General features: G+C 40.4%; 1 protein-coding gene across 1 annotated transcript in view; it reads right to left on the minus strand.

Annotated features, from left to right (window-relative positions):
* MORC1 (MORC family CW-type zinc finger 1) overlaps positions 1-16,993 on the minus strand; it is a 218,496-nt gene that overhangs the window by 198,426 nt on the left and 3,077 nt on the right. Inside the window, exons 2-4 of the mRNA XM_089330742.1 lie at positions 15,909-15,962; positions 9,895-9,929; positions 3,212-3,280 (exon numbers count right to left, since the gene is read on the minus strand). Coding sequence (XP_089186868.1) covers positions 3,212-3,280; positions 9,895-9,929; positions 15,909-15,962 — 158 coding nt within the window. The remainder of the gene's footprint in view (positions 1-3,211; positions 3,281-9,894; positions 9,930-15,908; positions 15,963-16,993) is intronic.

Below are 16,993 nucleotides of genomic sequence, written 5' to 3' on the forward strand. Positions count from 1 at the left end.
TGGGTGCAAACTGTTGAAATCTTTACTTAATATATGCTAAATTGATCTTCTGTATATAAAGAGAATTGAAAATGAATCTTGATGTGAAAGGAAGGGGAGAGGGAGTGGGAGAGGGGAGGGTTGTGGGTGGGAGGGAAGTTATGGGGAGGGGAGCCACTGTAATCCAAAAATTGTACTTTGGAAATTTATATTCATTAAATAAAAGTTTAAAAAAACAAATATTTGCATCACTAATAATGTTTCTGTGAACCTGCCCTTATCTAGGTTCACGCTTCGAGAATAAACAGAGCAGAGACACAACTAAACTCCAAGAAGGGCAGAATGGCTTCCACTATAATACTACCTGGGGCAGAGGAGCTCATCATTTCAGTATGTCAGAGTCATTTTCTTGATCCCTCCAGCACAATCTGGAACTCTAGAGATTTATCTTCTAGACTTCAGAATATACTGAGCTATAGAAACAAAAATGTTCTTCTTGTTGGCCTACCTGAAGACACATTTTAGTATTGCCTGGAGAATTCTGTCAGTCTGGATATAGACATGTGACAGTGTAGTGGTACCTGGTACAGGGTATGTAAAAGTTATCAAACACCCTGCTTGTTTGAAGCTAATGACATTCCTTCACAAGTTCTTTTAATAGTTAGCCATTAGGTGAGGATATCTACAATGACAATATCAGATACCATTTACGGAATGATTGTTATGTGCCAGGTACTATGTTATATATGGGACCTGCACAGTCTATTTAACCTTCACAGCAAATCTACATGGAAGATATTATAATGATCTGCATATTATAGAGAAGGAAATTTAAAGAGTTCAATAGTCTTCCCAAGGTTACACAGCTGATAAATGCTACAGCCAACAATTAAGCGAGAGCAGTAGGTCTGAATATGACTTGCTATAGTGTTGTGTCAAATCACAGGAACTTGCATACATGGCTGTCAGTTCTCTGGGCACAATGATAGAATGCTGCCCAGGCCAGTCATGACCTCTGCGTTCAACAATGTTATTGTAATGGTAGAAGAAACAGAGTATAAGCAATAGACAAATAAATACGACTATTTCTGAGTATTAAGTGATGAAAACAAAATCAAGGTGATGTGATACAAGATGAACAGGAGCATGGCTTTCAGACACAATGAATATGGAAAGTCACAACTAGAAGGCTGGCATCTGAGCTGAGATTCAAATGATGAGGTATAAGCCAGGTGGGGATGGAGTTAGTCAAAAGCAAAGAAGTGTGTAACATGAGAAAAAGTCAAAGAGGTGGACGCAGCCAAATCATGCAAGAGCTTGGAAGCAATGCAGGGCAATATGAATTCTATTATTAAGCAGTGGAAAACCACCGAAGTGATTTTCAGCAAGACAATGATGAGATTTACATTAAAAGAAAAAAAATTACACAAAATACTGTGTGAGAAATGGATAGTACTGAAACAAGACTAGAGGGTAGGAAAAAAAGAAAAGAAAACTTGGAAATGACCACAGCCATCTTGCAAGGGTCAAGACTGATCTAGCTCAATTTGGACAAGAGATTCTATTTCCAGGAACCAGTCTGCTGTCGAATTTATTACTTGATTTCCAATGCTAATTGAGAACTGCTCTCACAGCCAGTGTGCTTTTTTATGGATACTTCTATATGTCTCAAGTGAAGTGTGAGTTCTTTCTGAAGATCTGAATATTCATCACTTGCCTGTGTTTTGATCATTGTGTTCATGACCCATATAAAAGGACTTGCTTCTTTTTACAAGGAATTCCCTTAGAATATATCACATGTATTCTGTCATTTATTTTAAGAAGTTAGTAAAATGAACTTAACAGTTACTCTGTGAAAAATGAGATTATTTTTTCAGCATGTTTTTCATACTCTATTCTTTCTCATATTTAAATATTGACAAACCACTAACATTTTAAGCAAAATTACCTTGAAAAACCAAAATTATGCAACTTAGTAGGTAGCTTTGCCTAGCATTTTTTAAAGTTGTTAATAAATATTCCTTGGGGTTGGTATTATGGCACAGAAAGTTAAGCCACCACCTGCAATGCTGGCATCCCATAGCAGAGGGCCAGCTGGGGTCCCAGCTGCTCCATTTCCCATCCATCTCTCTGTTGATGCACTTGCGACTGCAGAAGAAAATGATCCAAGTATTTGGGACCCTGCCACCCGATGTGGTAGAACCAGATAGTTTCAGGCTCCTGACTTTGGTCTGCCCCAGCCTTGGCTATCAGCAATTTGGGGAAGTGAATCAGTTCCTCTCTCTGTCTCTCCCTCTCTGTCTCCATCACTCTGTCTTTCAAAGAAAAAGAATCAATATTTTAAAAATAAATAAATATTATTTAAATCCTCAGACTACAGGTGTAGACGACACTTCTTGACTTTGCCGTCTCAGTTGGTGTCAGCACTAATGATCATCTTTTACTTGGGTGTGGAACATTCCAGAACAGTTCAGTATTACTTGAACACCCTCAGCATTTTTTAAATGCAGTAGTCAAAATGTCTAGCTTGTAGAACATAAAGTATTACAAGAATTTAGGAATACAATGCCTACAACAACTCGAAGCTCATATCAGAGGAAGTAGCATTTCGATTCCACAGCACACAGAAATTGTGCACCTATTGTGTGCTGGCTTTGTGTTAACCTTGAATGCACAAAGGTAAGTCATGCAATATATTGTAGATGTCATATTCATTATGGTGCGAACATTCATTTGAAGCAATAAGCCTTTGAACATGTGGGGAGAAAAAAACACACAAAAACTTCTGAAAACAAGGAAAGGCGACCTCTGCCTCAAGGTTATGCAGAAAATTAAAAACAGCTTAAGGCAATGGAAACTGCCTCAGGGCTCTCACAAGCAATGCAGAAAGGACGGGACTGAAATAATCTTGGAATCCACTCAGCTACTATGTGCTTCCCCACCATTCCCAGATGCTTTGTCCTTACAATCAGTAGCATTTGCCTTTCGTTTTCTAGGAGTATTTATTTAAGTTCAATTTTTTTTTCTGGTATATATGGCTAGAATGCATTTACTCTGCTTGCTGACATGTTTAAACCTAAAAAGTTCAACAGTAAATTAAGTCTGAAGTTTATTTCCCTGAATAGCTCCACACCTGTGTTCACGTAGATAGCTCCATTTATTTTTATTTATTTTATGGGTTTTCAGAATACTTTTTTAAACAGCCAGTTAGGTAGCTAGATAATTAACTTACCAGGGCTCATGCCACATCCATCATCCAGGAAGCACAGCATGAATCCACCCTGCAGTTTTTCATTATCCACTGTAAGAGAAAGCAGTTATTACTAATAAATATTGGGTTTAATTTGTTCATCAGAAAGTCATGCTGCTCACATAATTATTCGTCCTTCTCAAATGTGGCCACAGAGTGACAGAGTTATGGCACAATGATGGGGCTCAGAATGGAGTTTTGGCTACAGATTCAGAAGAAACTGCAGGGGGAAAACAATCATGCAACACAAAGGTTTAATTCACACAAAACACCAACACATTAATAAACTGCATATACAGCAAGATATGGCTTGCCCTAGGAACTGGATTGCTCCTTTGAACTCCAGCGATTTCTCCTTCAGGGAAGGCAAAACGTAGGTGGTGATGTGACCCCAGCTTCCCCCATCACACTGATCAGCCTTCATGCCCTTCCACCAAAGTAGTAATTCTAAAATAAATCTAGGCCATTCTTAGATTCATCAGGCTCCCCTCGAAGCAGTTAATTCCCGTAAGAGCCATTTGTGGTGGCAAATATTTGCCTCTTGAAGCAGGAGTTGATTTTTTTAAATGGCTAAGTTAGTTAGAAATAATTTTGATGATTAAGAGATATCATCAAATTATATAATATAGTCCCTGGCTGTTAAAAATGGTAAAGGTGTGAGTAAAACTAATGAAACTAATTTTAGAGCAGTTTGTAAACTTGTTCTAAAAACAATTTCAACAACTGGATATGTGAGTTCCATCACATTTCTCTTTATAAATAATAATGTTATCAAGGAATAATTTATTCACAATAAACTGTGCATGTTTAAAGTGTATAATTTCAGGGCCAGTGTTGTGGCATAGAGGTAAAGCTGCCACCTGCGAGGCCAGCATCTCATATGGGTGCCAGTTCGATCTCCAGCTGTTCCACTTCTCATTCCTGCTAACATGCCTAGGAAAGCAGTGGACGACGGCCCATGTACTTGGGCCCCTGCACACATATCAGAGTCCCAGAAGAAGCTCCTGGTTCCCGGCTTGGGCCTGGCCCAGCCCTGGTCAATGAGGTCAATTGGGGAGTTAACCGGCAGATGGAAGACCTCCCTCTCTCTGCCTTTCAAATAAATAAAATAAATCTTAAAAAAAATTAAAGTGTACAGTTTCATAAAATTATCATATACATGTGTATATATCCCATCACTACAACCAAAACAATGAACAAATCCATTACCCCAAATGTTTCCCCTGACCCTCTGTAACCCCTCCTTCCATGCCCTATCCCTCTACCTCTTCCCCAGGCAATCACTGATCTGCTTCATCCCTATAAATTTTTTTCTAGTACATTTGTTAAGTCAACCTCTGTGTTGAAAGACCCCCTAGAATTCACACTGAAGAATTAAATAATGTCCAAAATAGTCCACATACAAATATATAAAAGATACAACTGATCTTAATGGGTTCACAATTTTATGGTCATGTGCTTACTCCAAAAACTTCTTAATGGTTACCCCAGTGTCATTTAAGATTGGGAACCCCTTGATCCAAGACCAGAGTCAGCCTTGGGCAGCTTTGCACAGTACCTACAGCTGATGTTGAAGTTCTTGCCACAGACTTCTCTTGGAAGCAGTGTTCAGAAGAAGGGCATTCTTTAAGTGACTATCTGGGAAAGACTCAGGATACTGTAGCACCTGCTTTTTAGGTAAATCTTCATCAGGGATTGGGGTCAAACAAGTATAGCCTCACATTTTAATATTTCCTATTCGCTACCTGGAAACTTGTCCTTTTCTAGTTCAATTTCAGATGGATTGCTACCATTGCTTAATTATGTAAATCCAAAATGAAATCCACACTTTTCTTTCGTCATATTTCCTTCTCCTTTTAGTGCTGTCTGTTCAATAAATGGCATTAGCCTGCCAGGAGGGTTTGGCTCCTCAAGATGAGACCTCTACCTCATGAAGTTCTCCGTCTCCTCATCCCACAAACACGCAACTCTGTTCTTCTCGATTCCACCTCATTAATGGCTCTCTAACGTGCCCACTTCCTCTATTCCCTCTACACTTTCTTAGTCCCACATTATAGCAACAACTTCCCAACTTCCTGCTCTCCCTAAAATGAAAGGGAACCACCAGTCTACAGTCCAATGTGCATTCCACTATCCTCCTGCTTAAAACACTCCCATGACTCCACACTGCTCTTATGATAAAATCCAAGCGCTTAACAAATCTTACTTGCCCTTCATGACCTAATCCTCTTACCTCTCCAAACTCACCTCCTGTCAGTCTTATACAAATATTCCCCTTGAACTAATCTTGAACATTTCAAACACTTTTCCTATCTTCTTTTCAAATTAAAGCCATGGCACACATGGCACTTCACTTTTCCCATGCATTCACCAGGCGAATGCCTATTTTCCCTCTCTATTAGTTCATATAGCACTTCTAGGAAGGCTTCATATTCTTTCACATCATTAGATGCTCTTAATGAATGATCTCTCTTTAATCTATTTTACCACCTTCATAGAATATTGAGACACTTGAACCAATTGATGTACCTATTTCCTGTTCAGACCAATGGTTATTACATTCTTAAAAAATTTATCTGAAAAGCAGAGAGAGAAGACTTACCCACTGGATTGATTACTCTCCAAATTTCCCACAACCTTAGGTCACAGTCAGTTTGAAAGCTATGGGCTGGTAATTAAACCCAGATCTCTTATGTGGGTGTCAGGAACCCAATTACTTGAGCCATCACCACTGCCTCCCAGGGTATGCATTAACAGGAAGCTGGAGTCAGGAGCTGGAGGCAGGTATGAAACCCAAGCATTTCAACATGGGACTTGGGTATCCTAATGACAGTATGACTATGAAATCAAATGCCTGCTCCCTTGATTTTTTGGAACAGTTATTTCATGGGTAGAACAAATGGTATAAGCTCTCTACTCACATATACATACAACATTTTCCATGGACCACTAGAAAAGGATGCCAATTCCTTAAAAATGGCTATTGTATATATACTCAGCACTACATCTAGTGCCTGGCACATGGTAACCACTTAAAAATGTATTGAATGTATATCAATATCTACTGGAATGAATATACACTGATGTACAGGAGATCATAGTGAAGCATATTTACTTTGAGTTATACTGCCATCAAATTACTTGAAGGAAACTTAAGTTTGGTGAGTAATTCAGGTATACAGTAAATAATCTGAAAACTAGTACAATTTTAGATTAACCATGCATTTCCAGAACAATTCTACTTATTGGTGTATAAGCACTGGCTCCAGCTGTTATTCTTTTCTTCCTGAGAAAAATCAATTTGCTAGGCTGATAGCCATATGTTGGTTCACTGCAATAAAAAAATGTTATAATGTGAATAGGTAATTTACAACCAAAAACCATAAGATCAGTTTTTCACAAAATATGTGTAACTCAGAGAAAGTAGGGGCACTTTCATCTCAAACTGGCCAAGATCCTGTTGTGTTTGTTTATGATAATGGCAGGTGTTGGGAAAAGTGGGGTGAAATGAGCACTCTCATGCCCTGTGGTATCACATACCCAGAAGAACATAGAATCTGTATTCTGATTGCATTTGCTGTACTTTGTGATTCTGGATAAATCTTCTCAGCCCTTCATCAATAGTACATGTACTCTGAATGAAATGAACCTTACACTATTCTTCTTGCTCGATTTTTAGGACCATTTCCCTGGTTCTAATTATTACAATATCTTGCTGAGGTAATTTCCATGCCACACCTTCCTACTACCTCTGTTTTCATACTTCTTCAGACTGTCTTATGTGCTATTCCTGGGAAATCTTTCTTTAAAAAAAAAAAAAAGTGGAAAAGGAGGACAGGCATTTGACTGTATCCCATCTGGGAATGCCTGGGCTCATGGCCCAGCTCCTACTCCGAACTCCAGCTTCTTGCTAACGCACACCCTGGAAGGCAGCAATGATGGCTCAAGTACTTAGATCCCTGCCACTTATGTGGGAGACCTAGACTGAGTTTCTGGATCTCTGCTTCAGCCTGACCTGGCCCTACCTATTGCAGGCATCTGGAGAGCGAACCAGTAAATGGAAGATTTCTCTTTCTTTCTCTCTCAAGATAAACAAATAAGTAAAAAGTTATACTATGGCCCAAATGTTTAAAAAAGGAAAAACAGTATATCTACTTAGGGGAATGACATTGCTCCAAATTCTTCAATTGTCCAAGGAAAAGCCAGAGTGCAATATTCAACACATTCATCCATGTAGCTCTAATATTTTAGTCAATCTAGCTCATCATTGTTCTCTGAATGCTTTTTCTTCAATTATTTAATGGATCACTCCCTCATATCAATCTGATCTCCGCTGGTCTATCACCTATTCAGAAAAAACTTCCCAGATCATGCTGTGAAAAACTACATACCATTGCTTTCACTCTCAGCTGTCTAATCTTGCTTTATTTTTCCCTCTTCAGTACCTACTGTTGCCCAGTATATTATTTGTTCATTTCTTTATTGTCCATCTCTCCCCACTAGAATGCAAGTTCCATGAGAACACATTTTGTTCAATGCTCTTATCCGCTGCACCTATAACAGCAGGCACTTAATAAACTGATCACCACTCTTTTTTCTCATAATTCTTTGGTCAAGAGTATTCTTTTCTTCTTAGACTATCTGACCAAAAATCTCACCCATACTTCAAGTTCTAACTCCTTAACATGAGTCATAATTTCTCCTTTCTCTGTATCTCCACCATTCTTTGAGTCTCTTTAAAGGTGTACAGAAGATCCAGATTTAGAGTTGTTTGGCTTGGTTTTCTGCCTTTATGATGGTGTGAAAACGGCACACATTCAGTAGAACAGCACACTTCAAATTTTGAATTTTTATCTTTTTCTGGGATAATGGCATATTTTTCATAGAGAGACAGAGACAGACAGACAGGCAGACACACACACACACACACAGAGAGAGAGAGAGAGAGAGAGAGAGAGAGAGAATGCTGGAAGCCACAGCTCCCAGGCAGCCACAAGATCATAAGGGTAAACACCTGACCCCCTGCGATGCACTCAGTCGCTGAACTAGAATGTTCTCCTAGGGTATTTTCAATTTAGGATGGGGATACTGGGACATAACTCCATCAGAAGCTGAGAAATCTCTGTAGCTGGACATGTAAGTGAGACCATGTTTTCTCCACCACTAACACTGTTGTGCCCTTTCACTCACTTTTCCCCTGTGAAGGTAAATCCACTCACCACACTGTTATCTTAGGGATTAATAAACAAGGAGGGCAGATGCTTCGCTTTCCTCTTGGCATTGAGCTGCCTGCAGAGAGCATGGGATTTGCTCTCCTCTCTCCAGGGCAGGCCAGTTTTGAGAGGAAGCTGACTCCACAGCAGCACGGGCCTGGTCCCAGGGTTTGATCCCCAAGCCCATTTGTTCTCTCACACTAACCTACATACTGCAACTGAACTTCCTCCCATTTATCAGCAACAAGGGCTGACTCTTTTGTTCATTTCTCAAACTTTTGAGAACTTGGAGAGTAGAGGAGGGAAAATAGTGTCATTTATTGTTTCCTCAGGTATCTCAAAACATCCATATCTGTCTTCCTCATGAGCCATAGACACTCAACTCGAAGAAAACTCAAGTGAACTGAGCTGTTTTTTAAATATAGACAGGAGATTTTCATCAGGAACCCTATCCTCTCGCCTGTGACCGATAGCAAGTATTACAAAAACAGGTAGCATGGCTGGCGCCACGGCTCACTAGGCTAATCCTCTGCCTGCGGTGCCAGCACCCTGGGTTCTAGTCCCGGTTGGGGTGCCGGTCCTGTCCCGGTTTCTCCTCTTCCAGTCTAGCTCTCTGCTGTGGCCCGGAAGGGCAGTGGAGGATGGCCCAGGTGCTTGGGCCCTGCACCCGCATGGGAGACTAGAAAGAAGCACCTGGCTCCTGGCTTCAGATCGGCGCAGCGCCGGCCGTAGCGGCCATTTGGGGGGTGAACCAATGGAAGGAAGACCTTTCTCTCTGTCTCTCTCTCTCTCACTGTCTAACTCTGCCTGTCAAAAAAAAAAAAAAAAAAAAAAGAAAAGAAAAGAAAAGAAAAAAACAGCTGGCAGAATTGGAGTAGGAAGCAGTGCTACACCATGGATACTTCTCTAGGTAGTGTTAACTAAATGAGGGGCTAAATCAGATAACCTAATTTCATTAGCATTATATTCTATTGCAATTAACCAACAAGTGCAAAAAGCACTTGGTGACTACAAGTAAAGTCAATGAGGAAAACATATTTGGTGTGAATGTTATAGCCCTCAAACATTCATAGTCCATATTCATTTATGCATTTCAAAATTGTGCAAAGTTGGAAATGAGGTATGCTGGACTATGAATAACTATTAAATTAATATACCATTAAAAATAAAACTGTTTCTAGTGGCAGACAAATTTACTGTTCCAAAATCATTCTGATGCTTTCACAAAACTCTGGAAGACCTAATTTTGTAAATGAGTCCTCTAACAAGTGAACAATTTGACTTCCAGAGTGTATTTTTCTCATGGCTCCCCATAGGGTACTACACTCACAAAGCACTTAGATTACATTAAAAATCTATAGAATGTGGTTTGATTTCATGAAATAAAATAAAAGCAAAATAACTACAGGCTTTTCCATTAGATGAAAAAGAGAAGAAAGTAAATCCACTCACCTGAAAACACATCAAGTCTTGCAGCCCCTGCATCTCTGGAAACAATACAAAAAAATCATTGCTTCAATATGAAATTATGTTTTTAAAAATTACACTCATCTGAACTGCTCATGTGAAGTAGTAACCTATTGTCAGATATCAAACAATGCAAAAATTCACTTAAATTGCTTTAAAATCAATTACTAAAATTATTCACTGTGCATTTATATATTAAGAACTATGATGACTTATAATTTTACAATATTACAAAGCCTGAAATTCAGAAATTCAAAAGAAGAGATAGAACTTAGTAGTAGTTACACAAAAAGTTCCACAAGATGAATATCAATACTTTTTTTTTAAAATGGCTGGAGAAAAAAAAATCTAAAATCAGAAGTTACAGAATGATTTTCATCACATATTTTAGTCCAAAGAAGTGAAAAGAAAAAGCAAATTACCATATAATATGTACTGTATACTCATATTTTTAAGAACATATTTGAGTATGATACACAGAGACATATCTAGAGATAAAGAAACCAAAATGTTAACAGTGGTTTTCTGTAGGTCAAAGGCTGGTACACTGATCTATTGATCAAATCTGCTCTAATAATTGTTTTGTATCTAAAGATTTATGGAAATACAATTATGGCCATGTATTTACATACTGTCTATGGATGCCTTAGCACTATAATGGCAGGGGTGAGTAGTTTCAATAGAGACCACATGGCCCATACAAGTGAAAAAACTATTTGTGTTTTACAGAAAAGTGTGCTCATCCCTGCATTATGTAATGAAATTGCTAATAATATTTTTTGTTTATTTTCTAACACACTATTTTTAGATTTAAAAAAAATTCTAAAAGTAATAATTTAAAACAGAAAAGGAGGCACAATATTCTGACCATAATATCCTGGGGAGACAGAAGGAAAAAGACAATGAGGAATGAGGTTTTAACTAACAAGGAGGAAGTTTCACTAAGGGAAGGAGGATTCCGAAAGGATGCTCAGTACATTAAGAACAACCACTGCTCTGATGGGGAAACACGTCTCTCCCCAAAATTCCCTCAGTCCCAACCCAAGACCACCCATGTAAATCAAAATAGATAAAGAATCAGGGGGAGATTCCAAGATGGTGGAGTAGGGAAGGAGCTTACTGCTCTGGTCTAGGAGAGGATGGCATAAAAAAAGTAGAGAGAGTGCAGCCTCAGGGAAGAGTTACGGAGAAAATGGCAGAGGAAACGCTATGCAAATTAGAGGAACACAGTGGACCTTTGTGGAGGGCGGGCACACCCGCAGCTCAAGACTCCAGCAGCCAAGAGCTTTCCTACCATCCTGGGAGGAGGGAAAAAAATGCATCAACAAGGAAAACATTACAGATGGCCTGTAAGCGGGCTGAGGTCCACGGCTCCTGAGTGTCCTATGAACGCTGTGGGGCAGAACGTGGGTCTGCCCCTTACTCTGCCTGCTGCAGCCCTCTGGTTCTTGTCCTTGCTCAGCTGTGACTGGAGCCAATGCAGACATGCTGTTTTCCTCAGCTGGCAGCTGCTGCCTGCATCACCTGACTGTAGTTGATTTTCGACCTGGTATTTGAGAAGATGAAAGTCAAAAGATGTTGTGTCTAAACATCCAATCTCTACTAATATTGACTTTGTGTATACTTCCTAAAACAGGTGGCGTTTATTTTGAAAAGAGACTATGCTAAGTACGAGATAAAGTTCAAGATCAAAGTGTTTCCAGGGAGAAGAAGAATGACCTTCCTGGTTAAAGTGGCTTTAAAATCTAGACAGACTGCAAACCAAAGACAAGCAATGAACTTCTGGGTGGCATGCAAACCTCTAGCAAAACAGGACCAGAAAGGCAACCTTACAGCCAACCTTGGTCAAGATCGCACAGCTCCCAGCTGATGGAGCATGGGCAGGATGAGGTTCTCCACTTCGTCTACAGGAACATACCTGCTGACTCCCAAGGTCCTAGGGCAGAAAGAGGCCTGCCCTGACTCCACAGATGCAAGAGGGAAATAGTATTGTGGACCTTGCATGCAGCTTCTTGAGCCCCATTCACTGGGGACTCGTACCATGGAGAGCACTGGGTCAGGCACTGGGTAACTGGAGGTATAAGGAGGACCTAAGGATATGTAATATACAGGTCCTGCTGTGAAAGAGCTTGTAGAAGAATAAATGCATTTACGGGGCTGGCACTGTAGTGTAGTGGGCTAAGCCTCCACTTGAGGCGCCAGCATCCCATATGGGTGCTGATTCAAGTCCCGGCTGCTCCACTTCCAATACAGCTCTTTGCTATGGCCTGCAAAAGCAGTGGAAGATGGCTCAAATCCTTGGGCCCCTGCACCCGTGTGAGAGACCCAGGAGGAGCTCCTGGCTCCTGGCTTCAGATCAGTCCAGCTCCAGCCGCTGCACTCATTTGGGGAGTAAACTACTGGATGGAAGAGCTGTCTCTCCCTCTCTCTGTAACTCTACCTCTTAAATAAATAAATAAAATCTTAAAAAAAAAAATATGCATCTCACAAAGACTGTGAATGCCCACTGCATGCTGGTATTGCAGGCAGCAGGGTTCTTTCCTCCATACACACACACACACACACACAGACAAAAAAAAAAAATACATGGTACGTGCTCCATAAGCCTCATAGCTCTTCCTTCAGTCAACTGCTGCTTCTAAGCACTCTCTATATATAGAAATTCTGGAATTACCACTGCCATTTCTTGAGTGTTTCCCATATGTCAAATAAACACTGAATGAGTGTTTTTGAAAATTCTCTTCTAATCTTTACCACAGTTGCTTGACTCATAGGTATCCACAGCTCCATTATACAATCATACATTTTCAGAAAGAACCATGTTCACAAAAGGTGCTCAGTAAATGCCAGAGTACTGAAATGGAAGCTTTTAAAGAAACACTTTCTTCATATAGACCTTCAATAATTGTTAATGCATAAGATAATAACTCACCTTCACAGTATATGAAGACCTTTTGTAATAACCTTTATGCTTTAGTCCACGATGCTTTCACTCTGAATAGGTGCCGTATGAGGAGGTGGCTCCTGCCATCGCTTCATACACCATATTTTTTTTCTCCCCCTCTACAGTCTTCCAATATACTTCAGCTATGATTTTCATTGAAACTTAAATATAATGACCTAAAATAATTTCTTAGGATAACAAGGACTTCATAAAGACCTCCCTCTTGGGACCAACTGAGCATCTTGAGTAAGCTTACTAGATAGCTAAATGTGATGGCAAATACTGATCCAACCAGTGGTGGAGAATTCACAAGTTCCACAAAGGCAGAGGATCTGAGCAGTTCAGTCTGCCTATCAGAGTACACTGGAAATGGAGCAAAGTTAAAGGCACGGGCTGGTCCCAAGAAAGCACCTGCTATTCAACTCCAGCCCTTGATGCCATGGCATAATGTGGCCTTGAGGTAGCTACTTCCCCTAGTCTTTCAAGGAAAGCAGGAGACCCAGATTTTCAAAGGTGGCTTTTCCTATTTCTTATATGTTACAAACAATTTCGTTTTTTCATCCTGTTTATAAACACTGTGTAAACTTCCTCTGTGAGCCAAGGAAATATGAGTCGAACTAGACCAGGTCAAGGGGCTGCCAGTTTCTGAATGTGACTCCAAGAACTCTTTTATTGATTACATTTCTTGCACTCCCATGAGTCTGAAGCAAATTGTTCTTTCTCAGTCACCTAGTCACCCTCTGTTACATAAACTGTCTCCATGGTTCTATTTCTTATACATTCTGATTTTCCCAGCCCTCTTTGTGGAATAAATTTATGAAACAACTTCAGAGGAGAAAAATCAGCTGCCAAAACAGACGAATGTGTTCTTTTCAGTTACAGATGTCAAGTGGATGAGGCAGGTCTACTGGATATAGGAAGAGCCTTACTTTACTGCCTTTAGCAGAAACAACAGTAGCAATGCTGAACTCCTGCAGAGACACTAACCAGGTACATCTGCCCTGGCCCCATACCTCCTAGTTCCTTCTAAGCTGACCTCTTTGCTCTCCAAACCAACTAAGACAACCTTTTCTTAAAAAAAAAAAAAAACTTTTTTTTTCCACAGACAGAGTGGACAGTGAGAAAGAGAGAGACAGAGAGAAAGGTCTTCCTTTGCCGTTGGTTCACCCTCCAATGGCCGCCGCTGCCGTGCACTGTGGCCAGCACACCGCGCTGATCCGAAGGCAGGAGCCAGGTGCTTCTCCTGGTCTCCCATGTGGGTGCAGGGCCCAAGGACTTGGGCCATCCTCCACTGTACTCCCAGGCCACAGCAGAGAGCTGGCCTGGAAGAGGGGCAACCGGGACAGAATCTGGCGCCCCGACCGGGACTAGAACCCGGTATGCTGGCGCCGCTAGTTGGAGGATTAGCCTAGTGAGCCGCAGCGCCGTCCTCTTTTCTCTTCTTCTCTCCCTCTCCATGACTCACTAGTTGTACAGAAAGTTTCATAAGAAGGAGGAGCTGGTGACTTTTTGCTTAGAGTTGAACACAATGCTGAGCAGGACTAATACGGGTCCCTGATGTAATAATTGCACACTATTTCATGAGTGGACTTTGGTTTCTGTAGAAAAGCTAGGAAAAAGCCTTCATTTACAAGGAAACACATATATAAAACAAGTTAAATGCTGTATTCAATTTAGCTAAAAATTGAATTACTCACAAGTCCCTACAAATACACTACTAAGTGGATCCTTAGTTGTTAAAGTGGTTCGTTGAACATCAATACTTTTATCAGAGACAGTAAACTGGGATAGTGAGGTTTTATAGCCACACAGCACAAATTTTGGCCGGCGCCGCGGCTCACTAGGCTAATCCTCCGCCTAGCGGCGCCGGCACACCGGGTTCTAGTCCCGGTCGGGGCGCCGGATTCTGTCCCGGTTGCCCCTCTTCCAGGCCAGCCCTCTGCTGTGGCCCGGGAGTGCAGTGGAGGATGGCCCAGGTGCTTGGGCCCTGCACCCCATGGGAGACCAGGAAAAGCACCTGGCTCCTGGCTCCTGCCATCGGATCAGCGCGGTGCGCTGGCTGCAGCGCGCCGGCCGCGGCGGCCATTGGAGGGTGAACCAACGGCAAAAGGAAGACCTTTCTCTCTGTCTCTCTCTCTCACTGTCCACTCTGCCTGTCAAAAAAAAAAAAAAAAAAAAAACAATAGCCACACAGCACAAATTTGAATTCTAACTGCCAAATATTAATTGTGTGACCATGGATATACCATGTAATATCTCTATCAACTTCCACATATGTAGAAGTAGGAAAATTACTTGTACCTTAAAGTGTTGTGATAAGGATAATACTTAATACTCACATATGGAGTGCTAAGCTATGTGTGATACACAGTAGATCAACAGTTAGCTATTTGCTTCTTACCTATACAATTCCCATCAATGAGACTTCATTTAGAAACAGTTTTTTTGTGTGCAAATTGTTGAACTCTACTTAGTTAGTCTTCTGTGTATAAAGTTAATTGAAAATGGATCTTAGTGGATAATGGGACTGGGAGTGGGAGGAGGAGGAGGAGTAGGGGTGGGAGTGTGGTTGGGAGGGAGGGTATGGTAGGAAGAATCACTATATCCCTAAAGTTGTACTTTGTTGTGAAATGCATGAAGTTTATATTTCTTAAAAGGTTTCTTTGGGGAAAAATAAAAATAAAATAAAATATTCTCCTTAAACAGCAAAGGAAGATTTCATTAAATGCACAAACCTAACTGTAAATTCGCCAAAGTGCATATCAATATATAATTTAGAAAACATTTAAATGACTATCAGCTATTACATTATCATTAACAGCAAAACAGATCCAATTTACCTGCCCTTCAAGTCTTACCATAAATACAAATGAAAGAAAGGTGAGTAATTCCACCTCTCCAGTTCTTTTTCTTGTAATACTTGGGTTTAATAGCCAATCAAGTCACAAAACATTCTAAATGGGGGAGAAATGACGTTACCTTTTTATCTATAAGTACAGTCGACTAGATTTATGCCATGAAATTCCCTCAGAACTGTTGTTCACAGAAACTTTACCTTGCATTGTCCAGCAGCTCAGCCAGTGCTCCAAAAAGGAAACTGTGAGTGGTGCTGATGAGTAAATAAAGGGAAAACATAAAGTTAAGCCAAGCATGTCATCAGTGTAAACAGTTCAAGATACTTGTAGACAAATATTCTCCAGTTCTGGACAGATAATCAATTAAGAAGCTATTCTAGAAACAACTTGCTCAGCACAGTCAAGATTCTGAATTAGATGTTCTCCACTACAACACTAGGATAAGAAGACATTTGCCAAAATATCCTGTCCACTCCTAATAAAATAAAGACTTCAAGGGCTTTACCATCAAAGCAAACTCTCACCTCTTAAGATCACTTTATAAGTAACATGCAATTATTTTTTTTCAAAGAATTTCTCATTAAAATCATATTATTTAAGGCTAATTTATCTATAAAGAACATGGATCAAAATCCGTTTGCCACTGGAAACGAGGCTCCACCTGTAGACACAGGACCTAGCTGGGGGCCTCTGTTTGCCCACAAATCTGTATTTTCCCACAGCATCTTTCCACCTTTGAAAAACCTGCTCCTCAAATAACCACATGGATCCCCTGTGTCCACTCTCTTCTGTAACCCTTAATGTCAAGTTGCTGAACACAACACTCCAGACAGCCTTCACAACTCACAGCACTCTGAGGGCTGAATGGTTTTCTGGGTGAGATCAGGCTGCCATCAGGGTCCTGTGCTTGCTTTTCATTTCTTGATGTGGCTGTTTCAATCTCCCACTTTATCACAGCAATAAGGGAAGATTCAGTATGCAATTTTCTTTTCATATTTAGTAAACAGGTAACAGAAGCAAGAAAGACTTATTTATCCAACATATCTTCTCATTGGTACAAAAGAAAGTATCATCTTCAGTGTCTCAGAGTCCAGATACCTCAAGCCACAAGACATCACTCAGTTCATAATTTTTCACATACACACACACACACACACAAATGTGTCCATTATATTGGAATTTTAAAATTCAGACACAAATACTGATCAAAGTTCTCCTTAGTCAAATTAGCTTTAAAGCTTGTAATGAAAAAGTAGAATACTATTGTGTTAAAGAGGTCTTTCAA

Source organism: Oryctolagus cuniculus, chromosome 4 (genome assembly GCF_051225735.1).
Source record: "Oryctolagus cuniculus isolate XC-2025 breed Fujian yellow rabbit chromosome 4, ASM5122573v1, whole genome shotgun sequence".
Lineage (NCBI taxonomy): Eukaryota > Metazoa > Chordata > Mammalia > Lagomorpha > Leporidae > Oryctolagus > Oryctolagus cuniculus.